Raw genomic sequence first — 13,461 nt, 5'->3', positions numbered from 1 at the left:
AGAATTGCTTAACCACATGTAGTTAAGCAATTCTGTTAGTTCAAGCAATAAAAGGTAATCCAACTACTAATACTAGCTATCATTATCCAAGTAATCATTGGTGCCACATGGAATTCCCATGCAACTGCCACATACGTCATATGTTGCATTGCTCGTTACAAAGACGGAAATGTGATGATTTATGGGAGAAATAATGTTAGATTCTGGAGAATTATTGAGGAATTAATTGTTATAGTGAGGAGTTATTTTGGGCCCTAGATTGTTGTGAGATAATAGAGTAGGCCACCACAAACGTCAAATTTGAAAGCATAGTGACTTAAGGAATTTAATTTAAGGGTTAAGAGCTTCATAAAATCAGTATCCAATAGTACTAAGAAGTTGAATTCATGGTTAGAAGAGAGCACAGAAAAGAGGATGGTTAGACCCTTAATTCTCCTCATAACATGTGAATATGTTCCCAAAGATCATATGTACTGGGCAGCACAATGCACCCAGCAGAAAACTCTAATGCATGGCCCCCGATCTTGCCTTGAGGTGCATCCATACATGGTTAGGCGCCGGGAGTTTCGGATAATTTTTCATCTAACACATGTTTAAGGGGGATTTGGCTTAGGTGTTGTAAAAACTAACAGTAGTGTTTTTTGAACAATTCAGATTTCATTTCAAGCTTTTCATGAGAAAGAGAGTGAAATCAAATCTGAACCATTGAAAAAAAAATATAGCACCTAAGCCAGATCCGTTTAAGGGCACACACCCATCAAAACTGGACTCGGCATTGCACCAATGCACAACACCGGTTTGGAGCACAACAATTAGATATATCCATTAAGTTCCATTCTGATATACAAATGATCTACACTAACAGCCGCTTGTTTCTTTCCTTAGGTTTAAATTTCCACAATTATCAAGCGTTGAGATGTGTGATAAGGATCAGATTGTCAGAGACATAATTCTTCTGCGTGTAGTGGTCTCCATCTTGTGTCATTTTCTAAGAATATTCAAGGTCTATGGGAGTGAGTTACTACCATTGAAAGAGTCTTGATATAGCATTCTACCATTTATGTACAGATAGAATGGATAAAAAGATTTTACTTCTTTTGGAAGGTTACCATACAGAAGAATGCAACACCGCGGCTTAGCATTCCAGTAAAGATGAGGCAGGCCAAACAACCATACCAATGATTGAGATCATAGCCACTCTTCATGAGCGAACCACAGCGCGTTACAAGCCACACTCCAGAATATCTGAAAGCATAAGAAAAATCCAAAGGCAAAGAAAGATCAGCTATGATATCTACAAGATATTAACTACATATTGACAAGGATTGTCGAGCCAAACCTTTTAGCATTTGCTATTACAAATGCTTCCAACGCCCACTTTGTGTAGCACAGGTTAGCTAGAACATCCACAACTTTGTTATTACTATTATGGGTTGCAATGAGAGTCAAAACAACTGGAAGAAGCACTGACCACTGCATAGGACAGAAAAAATGGCTTGTAAGTTAAAACGAAGAACGTTATATAATTACAATATATATCCTTAAGTAGACACACAGTCCTCTCAATTTAGAAAGCTAATAATTTATCCATGTGAAATACTTAAATGCTCACCAGTTGTGCTGGCCCAGGTTCAAGAAAGATGGCCAATGCATAAGCTATACCAGTCACGCAGTAAACCAGACAAACCAAAATAAGGTAATTATCCGTGACAGATGATCTAGGATTGTTGAAGAAATAGAACATAGAGAGATAAACCAGAGGCTTGATGATTGTATTGAAATGGTCAATTGTATCCTTCGAAAGAAAGTAAGCTAGGCTACTCATGCCAGAAGCACTCTCTCTCCAGTAGTGCAACTTATCCAATCCAAACGTTCTCAAAGCCGCAATCTTGCAAAGAAGAGCTGAAAGAACAATGATCCAGATTTGGAAGGGTTAGAAAAAAGAGCATGATATACAGATTACTTCATCCAGAACAACCCCCCACCACAAAAAAAAAAAAAAAAAAAAAAAATAGGAGTAAGATGACATCATTTGAGGAACCCATATAATAATTTCGGGAATAAAAAAACTCAAGATTCTAATACTTTAGTTTTTTTTAAAAAAATGGTCCTGTTGAGAATCAAATGGATCCTGCTTGACTTATTTTTCGAGCGCATCTTATACTTTACAAATTGGATGACAATTTGGCATAAAAAGAAATGGACACCTGATATAAGCCAAATTGCATCAGGAGTCATCCCAAATTTAGAATGTTTGAGTGCCTACAGCTTCAAGGGAGAAACTTAAAAAGGGAACATCGCATAGTCATGAATTTGGAGGATTTTAACTTACAAACTGCTATTACTGTGTATGTATAGCCAAGCGATCCAAATGTTTCATCACTCACTTTAGCGAGTGTGCCTAGGCAGATTCCAGCCAGCAATAAAATCAAAAAATCTACAGCTTGTGGCCTAGCTTCTCGAAGCCGCTGCTTACCAACCCTGCAAAAAAGCCAAGTCATCTAACTAATCAACTTTGAATTATTAGACACAACAAAATCTCGATAGAACTTGGAAAGCCAACAGAACCAATTTTTCTTCCTACGTACCCAGAGAAACATCAACTTCATACTCCAACATTAAAAAGTTTCCAACCCACAAACATTAAGTGCCAAGTTTTCAACGTTCTAGAAAGAGAAAAATAGTGCATAATAGCGGAAAAGTTTATGTAGTTGATCACCCAAGAAAAATAGGACTTTATGTGCAGCTAAAAGCCTAAAACACAAAAGAGAAGATTTGCTATTTACCTCCCAAGAAAGTTTTTGTACTGCTGGAATGCACCAGGCGTATTCCTGTTGGATAGGTCATTTGACTTTAAGAAATTATGTTGTATATTGTCCGTCTGTAACTTAGCATTAAACTTCACATCCTGCCAAAATTCTCCAGCAAAAGACTGGGAATCATATTCATCATTAGAAACATTTGCTCCATGATTAGAATTTTCACCAGTTGCTGCTGCCATTCCATCAGCACTCTGTAGCATATCCATGGGAACTGGGTATCCATTATGAAGCATCCATCTAACAGGAAGTTGTTTGACATTTACCCCTGTGCTTGTACTTGGTTTTATGATTCCCTCCAGAATGTCAATGAAGTAGTCTGGAGGGTTAACACGCTCAGGGACCGTAATCCCAAGGCTGGCAAAGTATTCTTCAACTTTCTTCACTGATCCATGATACACCGTAAGACCACCTTTAGCTAGAAGTATCAAATCATCAAACATCCTGAACAAGGAGTAACTGAAGCACACAAAAGAGAGACCATTACTTTCAGCTACATGCTAATTTGCTTTTCCATAATAAATTGCTGGAGACATCCACTTATCAAGTTTTAATTATTTAATGTAAAATAGCGGCCATTTCTTCCAATGTTTTTAAGCCTTCAGGTTCGTTACAACTGCTTTAGATCATGTTCCTTCTATATTATCAATTCAACTCGTTTGAAATAAATAGAAACATGCCTTTATAGTGGATGAAATGACATTGAAACAAGAAACAAAAGGCTAGAGAAATAGCAAAAGGATGAGTTGTGCCAAAAAAGAAAATATAATTTAAAGACGTATATATTATAGAAATGTGAAAAAAACTAAGGTTTCTATTCTGGCTTCATGTCCTCTAACTTGGAGGTAGAAATAAAGTTAAATTCTATTCTAAAAGTTCTGAGTATAGATGTAATCAGGGAAACCTTTCCTTTTGGCCTAAAAAGAATGACTTTTGGTCTATAATACAATGTTTTGTTTTTCTTATGACGTGTAAGGGACTTCGCAGTGACTAATCCTCTAGGTAAGTGTATCCCTGTCTTACATTCTGGTCTATAATACAATGTTAAGTTGTTAACACCTCAATTTGTTCAAAACAGAGTAAAAGAAGCTGCGGCAATTTGGTAGACCCTTATCCCAACAGAGGAAAACGCACGTGAGAAAAAATGTAAGTACAGTTCATAACATTATAGATAATTCCCTTGTGATTTTGAGGAGTAAAGTTACCTTGGCTGATGGACAACCATACAAATATTTACACCTTCAAGAGCCTCACGTCTAAGTGCTCTAAGTAGTAACAGAGAAGATGAACTGTCTAAACCAGATGTGGGTTCATCCAAAATCAAAAGTGAAGGTTCCATGACCATTTCCAGCCCAACATTTACTCGTTTCCTTTGGCCACCAGAGATTCCTCGCTTCTCCACTGTCCCAACAAGAGAATCCCGCACAGCCTGCAGCCCCAAGGACTCGATGACTCTTTCAACAACTAGAACCTTTTCTGCTTTGGGTAGATCAGCGGAGAGTCTACATGCAATAGTCAGAAATACGTAAAAAGGGGGAAAGAGACACCAGTGTCACTAACACAAATCCATGAGAATATGCATGTGACCTAAACAGGTGAACAAGAAACAAAAAAATATAGGGACCAAAGGCAAAGAGCACTACAGTCTGAACTATTGGACTGTTTCTTAGTGAAATTGCCTACATATGAATCGACCATGCGTGCTGATGCTAAAAGAAAAATAACTCTTCCCGTTGATTTCTGTAATATCTTAATGTATGAAACATTAGTGAAATCATGATCAAATTTCATATGTGCAAGATGGTTAAAGCCATTGGCTATCAAGCAGATTGAACAAATATGAATAGACAATGCCCACAATGGAAGAATGATCTTGTTAAATCACCAATTGTCTCAAGAACTTAAGCTAATAAGAAATGATGAATTTAATCATTTAATTAATATGCTAATATTCCTCCTCACGTATGGGTTCAAACTTCTCCTTAATAAGTAAGGTCCAACATGTGAAATATTTAATTAAAATGAAAAGTGAATAAGAGAGCAAGATTCGAATTCAAGACCTTTCGTTCTGATACCATGTTAAATTACCAATTGTTCCAAAAACTTAAGCTAATAGGAAATAGTGAATTTAATTATTTAATTAATATTCTAATAGATCCCTATAACAAAGATAAAGTTAGAATAGTGCTCAGCATTTCAAAAAGTTTGCTGATTTACTTTTGTTTCCTTTTCGTTTTCGTTTTTTTTTTTTTTTTACTTTTCTGAACTACAAGCTCAATGACGAACTCATATGCATATTTTACAATTTTTTATTGATTATTCAAAATCCATAGCGAAAAAAGAAAACAATTGTATCTATAAGTTGAATTCTTAATTAGAAATTCGTATTACAGGTCAACTTGTTCTTCCAAATCCACTAAATCAGATTCAAATTTCTGCCATTCATCAAATTTTGGGTTTTAAGATATGTTTAATACCACTATGAATGCAAGTAGGAAAAATAGATTTAACTGGTAGATGCAAGACAAAAGTTTGGTTCTGCTGCTAAAGTTGTGATTCTAAGGCTAACCAAAACTAAGATAAGCAACAAAATAGCAACCAATACCAGCTTAAACTCAATAAAAGCATAGTAGTTAGAATGCATTATCACAAGAATCATATTGGTAGCAGCACATGTACTTCAAGAAATGAGAACACTCAAACTACAGGTTCCCTGCATCATGTGGTGTACCTGCATCTTGCACTAAACCAAAGGTTCTCCTCCACTGTCAAGTTTCCATGCACAATATCATCTTGTGGCACAAAACCAATGATTTTCTTGTATGAATGGATTGATTCAATCTTTCCATTGACGAGAATCATACCAGCCATAGTGCACCCAGTTGCTTTACCAGCCAGAGCAGAAAGAAATGTTGTCTTTCCAGCTCCAGAAGGGCCCATAACTGCTGAAACTCGGCCAGGTAATATTTTCCCGGTCACACATCTCAAAAGATGTTTGTTTTTCCCTTTCAAAGTGAGGGTTAGATCTTTAAAAGCAACCTCAATTGTAGGTCTTTTCCTAATATCAGTATCGCTAGCCATTGAAATAACTCCAGAGAAGGTCAAGTTCTTATTCTGCTCTTGTAAAGCCTTTTCCTTCTCAATTTGTCCATATGCATACCTGAACATTTGGCTCTGAGTATGCAACTGCTTACCCTTTGGTGCTTGCTTTCTGATATTTTTATCTCCAATCTCCAGATTGAAGCCTTCATGGCTATCCGGGTCTTGTTCAATTTCATTCATCATCTTTGAGAGGTCGCTTTTTTCCTTTTTCTTTCCTTTTGATGCTGCAGGCAACTCCTGAAGTGCACCTGGAGCACTGAATGGCATAGGTGGGAAGGCACCACTTGATCCAGATTTGGCTTGACCAAGAACTTTTATCTCTTGCTGCCTTAATGATTTTCTGCGAGAAAATGTACGGGATAGTTGTGTTTGCAATCCAATTGCATGCTTCTTAGCAATATCTTTTGCTGATTTCCATTTTTCGCGTGCTTGTGCTGTTTCTCTTACACTTTGAACTGCCTTTTCCCGGGATTTTGCTTGTCTTTTCTCTCGAGTGGCAAGAACTTGGTCAGAGCAATTATATATAATGACAAGCAGGAAGCTTAGCCCGGCCTACATTGACAAGCAAATGGTCAGTTTTGATGGTGGTGTATACAATAGTCTACAAAGGCATGCTGACCAGAGGCTAAGGAAAATCTTGACCTTAATCATGAAATATGTTTGATGGATGCAACAAGATATATATTGTATATGTTACCAAAACTGTGTCTCAACAATTTCATTGATATTATGTAAGTTCAATAAAAGGATAAATATAAGAGGCATATTGCCACTTAAGCCGTCAAAATAAATTTTCATGGATACATTGCTACAGAATCACATCCCTCCCAAGTGACCATAGGTCTGTTAGGACACAAGTACTCCAGCCTAGCAGAACATAATTGGGTACAGTAACAACCCTAAAGTGAGCACTGGATGATAAGATGAAACACTTGTGTGTGTGTGTTTTTTTTTTTTTTGGGGTTGGGGACTTGTTTTTATTTTTTTTTATCAAGGATTCCAGTGTGGCAATGGCAGACAAAAACCCCATGATTGTATCCAAAGGAGGATAGCAACCTGTAAATATAAGAAACTTTTGAAAAAGAAAGAAGAAAATTAACAATAATAAAGTAAAGATCACTCACAAAAAGCATGACACCATATGCTGTGATATTCTGATTTGCTGATTTTGGCTCACAAGTCGCCATCCGGAAACATTCTGCAAGTTCATCCATGAATGTTATAATTTCATGCTTTCTAAAAAATCACCAATAAGGAGAAACTAATTTATAATTTAAACTTAGAAAAAGTAGATTTATTATTAATAGATATACTCATTGCAGATAACAGGCGATTATTCTGACATTTTACAAGAAAATAGTATGCAAAAAGTATTACTAATTAACCTAAAAAAGGGTCTATTGTATATCACTTTTACAGTCAGTTGTCAATGCCCAAAATAGCACCTTGGCATCCCACCACATCATATTCACCAATATTCTTGATTCCTGGTAACATAAAGAGTAAATATGTGAGAGCTCCACTCTGCTTAACTTGGAGATCCAGTATGTCATAAAGACTCTAATCGGTTGTTTCCCAACAACTGTTCATCCCCCCTCCTTAGAATGCACTAAAGAAGCTACATCAATGAGAAAGAAAAACAAATTGTATAATCTGCAATTTAGAGGAGTGCTTGTACACCTAATAACCACGATAAATCAAAACCATAACTCACTCGTTAAATTTACAAAAGTTTGTCGCTCATCTCACATACCCCAGATGTCTATGCCAGGTAACTTTATGAAAGGACTCTAAACAAGGGGCAAGGCGTTTCAAATACTTTGACTTTGCCAGTTGACGTAAAATGTCAGTTCATCCGACAGCAGAAAAATATGGCTTTTGAATAAAAACATGGATTTTTGTTCCAATAATATATCCTTGACCCTCTTCTCTTTGTAAAATACATATGGAATTCTTTCAATAATACATATGCTGGACTCAATGATTTCACGTAGCATTATTGTACCAAATATTCCAGTGCTAAACCATTGGGATTATCGTCAAAAGTTAAAATGTAAACATTCAAGCACTTTTTCTCGATGCAACTACCACTAATCACTGAAATGAACTTTATATCAAATATGGTAACTATGTCACTGACAAAAAGTCGCCTCCCCTTGCAGAGGATTGGAAACCAAAGATGAAACAAAAAAGAAGCTGCAGCTTCACATAACAAACAAGTCTGAAGCGTTAAGGTACCGCCAAGGAGAGAATTTGTGAAATGACGAGGAGGAGCTTGAAGAAGATGATGAGTCCGTCTACTAGCCTCATTGCAACGACAAGTGGGGCAAAAGAGGCAACTCAGAAGCTCTTAAGGACGAAAAGTTATGATATGATAGCTAGGATGAAAATTATTGTGAGACTATAAACATATCCTCTCGGTGGTGATAGTTTAATGTTTGCATTATCGTTCAAGGAACTATGCCACGGGGTGCATTAAGGGTGTCTCCCTACTAAGTGATTGAACATTGTTGTATATTTTTTTTATCTTTCTTTTTGGATAAAACATATACTTACCTTAAATTTTTGTTTACAAGTTTAATACAGTAAAACAGAGGTTGCCTCTGCATCCCATCTGCACATACATATCTAACATAAATATCCTGCCGAGTTCAATTTAAATACTTTAGGATGATCTATTAATTCTTATCCATAGTTGGACAAGGCTCTTCTACAATAGCATTAGATCCCGATCTATTAATTCTTACCCATAGTTGGACAAGGCTCTTCTACAATAGCATTAGATCCCCAGTTGCACATCCTAACACCAGCACCCATGTTGCCATTCGTTTAAGGTTTCTATGAGTCATACTATTTGTTTTATGATCGCAACTTAAATCTTGACCTTGTTACTTAGATTTTTCTTTTTCTTTTTTTAAGTTGTCAAGATTCTGTTAACCACGAGATAGAATGGAAGTAACTTACGTTGCTGAGATGTTGAACCTGTCCTGCAATAATGTCTGCGAAAAATGCACATATAATCGTCTTAGCAATAAAGAAGTCAGCAACAGGTGGCCATCATACATTATCAAGCGGAGAAAAAATAAATAGAAGAAAAAAAGAAAAAAAAAACAAGTTACTTGAAATAATTGGTGAATATACAACCATGAAAAAATAATACCGCCTTGCAAATCTGAGGAAAAACTAGGAGTTCTAGGATAATTATCAATACCCTTCACTGCAAGGAAGTTTTTCTACAGTAGAGGGGCAGTATGATCCTGCTGAACAGAATACCTCACTGCTACTCAAGATATCAGCCCAAACATCTGCTCCACCACAAGTATGGTTTGGCTTCCCAGGAGGCAGCTGATATCGGTATCTGCAGGATATTTCTGCTAATAAATATTAATCTATGCTAAAGAAGAGGAAAAGATAGAACAGAAACGAACAAAGCTATAAAAAGAATATGAACTTACGGATCACAGAAACCAGTATTTTTATTGAGTTTTGCAAGTGGGCAGTAAGCACCCAATGGACAAGCTTCAAACATAATATAAGAAATGGAAATAAATTAATGAAGTTAGTAATGTTCAACCATACGAACAGCATCAGATAGTGAATCCTACATTCAACTAGCATATGTAATATGATTTAGAATCCACAAACAAGCATATATGCATATTTAAAAAATTCAAGATATTCAAAATAATGTTGTTTAAACACTGAAACAAGCTTATCCAAAATATTTAAGGTACATATGGTGAAAACCTATTAGATGCAGAGAAGGATTTCTAAGAATTCAAACTTTAGATTTGCAGAGAACACTCTTTGGATTTACGTTTCATTATCATCTTCTGATGCTATTGTTTGCTTAGGTGTTTCGTGGTCTGTCTCCTTTTTATCGGCCTTGTCTCGAGCAAGATCTTTGGGACTAAATGTGGATAGATGATCCAAGTCAGCAGCCAAACTACTGAGATCATCAATACTGAAAATAGCAAGATTGTAAATAGGTGTTTCGTGGTCTGTCCCCTTTTTATCGGCCTTGTCTCAAGCAAGATCTTTGGGACTAAATGTGGATAGATGATCCAAGTCAGCAGCCAAACTACTGAGATCATCAATACTGAATATTGCAAGATTGTAAATAGCAATACGAAGGCGCGGGAAGGTTCTTGATGATGAAATTGAAGAAAATCCACTTTTCGTGCTTAAACATAAACTTGCAACTCTCTGTCTCTCCTCTCCATAGCATTTTCCTCTATTCTTGCCAACTATTAATCTCAGAATATAAAAAGGGATAGTGGGTTTCTCCACTTTTAAGGGCATAAGTATACAAGGTACCATGCATAAATCTAGTTTCTTCCATTCTGAAGGATAGTGATACTTGAGATACATTGGTGTTGGTGAGTAAAAATCAGCTGAGTCCAACTCTTGGAGGTCAAGTTTACTCCAATCTTTCAGTGACTTTAAAAAATAAGTGGATTCAAACAACTTGTGGAGGACAGAATCAACAAAAAAACAAGTTTGAGTGAAACTTGAAAGTTTAGGACTTTATGTGGAATTTGACCAAAATGAGGTATATGTGCAGGCTTGAGAACCAAATTTCCCCAAGGCTTTAGGTGATTTCAACATAAATATCAAGAATTTAAGTAACTTCAAGAGACAACAATTTCATTTCTTAGCAAACCTGTTTAATATGAGTTTTATAGTTTCTTCATGTTGTGAACACTTATACGTTAAAGAAAGTAAGATGAAAACCAAATTTGTACTTACAACTGCTATTAACAATCTTGATATTTGTGTCAAATATACACCATAAATATATTTGAAAGTAGCGACCTGAAGCCATCTAGAAAGGGACTATTTATAGCCAAACAAAGTTTTACAAAATGAGGGCCTAAAGACCAAACAAAAACTGTAAAGTGCACTGTTTGGATTCTTGGATTCATGGTAGTAATAAAAAGCTTTCAATGTTCAGCAAGTTCTCATTTTATTCATTAGTGTTAATAATTACTTATCTTATCAACAAATGATGAATCCAATCACTGTAAAAATGTAAACGAATGATTGCTCAATAATTTGACCAAAAGCTCAATAGTTAGTGTTAATAATTACATAACGAGTTCACACATTTTTATCAGAAACTTGTTGTGGATGACTTAAGAGACATTAAGTGTTAAATTTGTAATTTAAATTAAATATATATTGTTAAGGTATTCATTAAATAATTAAATTTACATCTCCTATCAACATAAACTTTTCAGACAAGTTGTGATTTAACATAGTATCAGAACTAGAAGTCTTAAGTTCAATCACTGTAAAAATGTAAACGAATGATTGCTCAATAATTTGACCAAAAGCTCAATAGTTAGTGTTAATAACTACATAACGAGTTCACACATTTTTATCAGAAACTTCTTGTGGACAACTTAAGAGACATTAAGTGTTAAATTTGTAATTTAAATTAAATATATATTGTAAAGTATTCATTAAATAATTAAATTTACATCTCCTATCAACATAAACTTTTCGGACAAGTGGTAATTTAACATAGTATTAAAACTAGAAGTCTTAAGTTCGAACTCTAACTCTATCAATTCACCCTCCATTTAAATTAAATATTTCATGTTTTGGGCGTTACCTATTAAAGAAGAATTTGAGCCCACACGTAAGTGAAAAGTATTATAGAGTATTCATTAAATAATTAAATTTACCTTTTCTTATCAGTTTAAACTTTTGGGATATGCGGTGATTTAACATATATTAACATTTCAAAAAAATTACAAATACATTGCTTGGGAAGGGCATTGTATTAATGCCACGTGCGATGAATGACATAAAAGAATATTAAGAAGCATGATTTGGTCACAACGCTGACTAAAGAAGCAAAATAAGAAATCAAAGGAGCCTTAACTCAGTCTTCAAAATTGTATGAAGAAAAAGGAAAAAGAATATGATAATGGCAAATACGAAATGCAAATCTTGTTGACATGATCATTTGATGGACTAAAATATACTTACGTATCATGCAAGTAATACCATTGGGGCAGAAGAAACCCTCACAACAAGCCGCACAATTAGTAGTTCTAACAGGCATGTCCTTTGAATTCTTGAGGTCAACTTTTTGAGAACCAGCACTACAAGCCCATCCAGGCTCACATCCAGAAACCCACGAGGATAAATTACAGTTCTTGTTAGGTTTTAAGTAATTGGTTTTCTTTGATGATGTACTTGTGAAAAAACCATTGAAGTAGAACTTTATTTCTGCTGCTGTGCACAAGCGCTGTGTGATATCTCCTATTGAGCCATCAAAATAAATCATCAGAAACGGCGAGTAAGAACATATATATATATATATATATATATAATTGAACGAGAATTATATTCTCTAAACCATTTAGGTGCTATCCCAAGCTTATTATTTTCTGTATGCCTAGGAATATAAAAAGTAAACAATTCTGTGTATATACTTTAAACTAAAAATCCCTAGCAAAGTTAACATGGGTTATTATTTACTCCCACAAATTTCGATTTTAACTGAAGGGGTTGGCTCAGTTGGTGGCAGTCACAGTCTTTGAGTGACACCTGATAGGGATGGTTCACAAAGAATGGCCCACCTTGTAGGGTCTCCTGTCTTTTTTTGAAAAAAAAAAACAAAAAAAGTTAACATGGGTTATCTTACCTTTAGTCTTTTTAGCACAAGATGTAATGAATCCCGTTTTCTTGGAGAAATTGAATGCCCCGTCCCAATCAGCATCCCTGCCAAACGAACAACCACGTACAACTCTAATTGATTGCATGAAAATCAAGGAGAATATTGAATTGAAAATGTTGCCAATATATATATATATATATATATATATATATATAGCCCGATCGAGGTTGGAGCCCTCCTCAGCCTTATATATATAATATAGGTGTCAATTTGAGCATCCGGGATTTACATATATAATCCTCGTTAACAAAAAAAACAAATAATACAGAGGCGTCTTCTAAGAAAAGAAATGAGAAAGGGCGAAAGCGAAATTTACTAACACGTCCGTTATGCAGAAACCGAAGCTTTTTGTGATGTCGCCCTTGAAGATGGACGTGAAATTGGAAATGCGGTTGAAGACGAGCTCCGAGAAGATCTGCTGCGCCGCCGGGTTGTTGTAGCTATTGCTGCCATCGGCGTCCTCATCACAAACGACGCGCTGCGCGAAGCTGATCAGAAAGACAAGCACCACCACGGAAACAACGGAGAGATTCCGGTACGCGTTAACCTTCTCTCTCCCCATGTCGAAATCGTTCTCGATTTGCTCAGAATTCAGAAAGAAAATGTCATGGCAGGAATTGGCAGAGAGAGAGAGAGAGGGTTTCGCGAGGAAGGGTTGGTTTGTTTTTTCGGGCCAAGAAATGGCGGGGAGGAAGAGTTGGCGAAGTAGGGGGGAGAGAGGGAGAGAGAGATGTGGTCAGGACGCCTGAACCGTTGGATTTAAGGGTAGTTTCGGAATGTGCGGTGGAGAAGAACCAAAGACCGTTCACGGCTTGACAACAATAAAGAAGTTGTCCGTTGGATTTTGTA

At 36.0% G+C, this 13,461-nt stretch overlaps 1 protein-coding gene across 1 annotated transcript; it reads right to left on the bottom strand.

Annotated features, from left to right (window-relative positions):
- Window positions 1-1,045: 1,045 nt before the first annotated feature.
- Window positions 1,046-13,174, bottom strand: LOC132162957 (ABC transporter G family member 28). The gene is made up of 14 exons (XM_059573165.1): window positions 12,933-13,174; window positions 12,580-12,656; window positions 11,919-12,194; window positions 9,377-9,440; window positions 9,133-9,279; window positions 8,886-8,920; window positions 7,046-7,119; window positions 5,551-6,473; window positions 4,025-4,321; window positions 2,787-3,278; window positions 2,333-2,481; window positions 1,613-1,902; window positions 1,340-1,473; window positions 1,046-1,245 (listed from the first exon to the last, which is right to left on the bottom strand). The coding sequence occupies exons 1-14, from the start codon at window positions 13,172-13,174 to the stop codon at window positions 1,089-1,091; spliced, it is 3,357 nt and encodes a 1,118-aa protein (XP_059429148.1). The 3' UTR covers window positions 1,046-1,088.
- Window positions 13,175-13,461: the final 287 nt, after the last annotated feature.

Source organism: Corylus avellana, chromosome ca10 (assembly GCF_901000735.1).
Source record: "Corylus avellana chromosome ca10, CavTom2PMs-1.0".
NCBI classification, from domain to species: domain Eukaryota; kingdom Viridiplantae; phylum Streptophyta; class Magnoliopsida; order Fagales; family Betulaceae; genus Corylus; species Corylus avellana.
The sequence above is the reverse complement of the archived record's forward strand: the minus strand, read 5'-3'. Positions and strand labels throughout refer to the sequence as shown.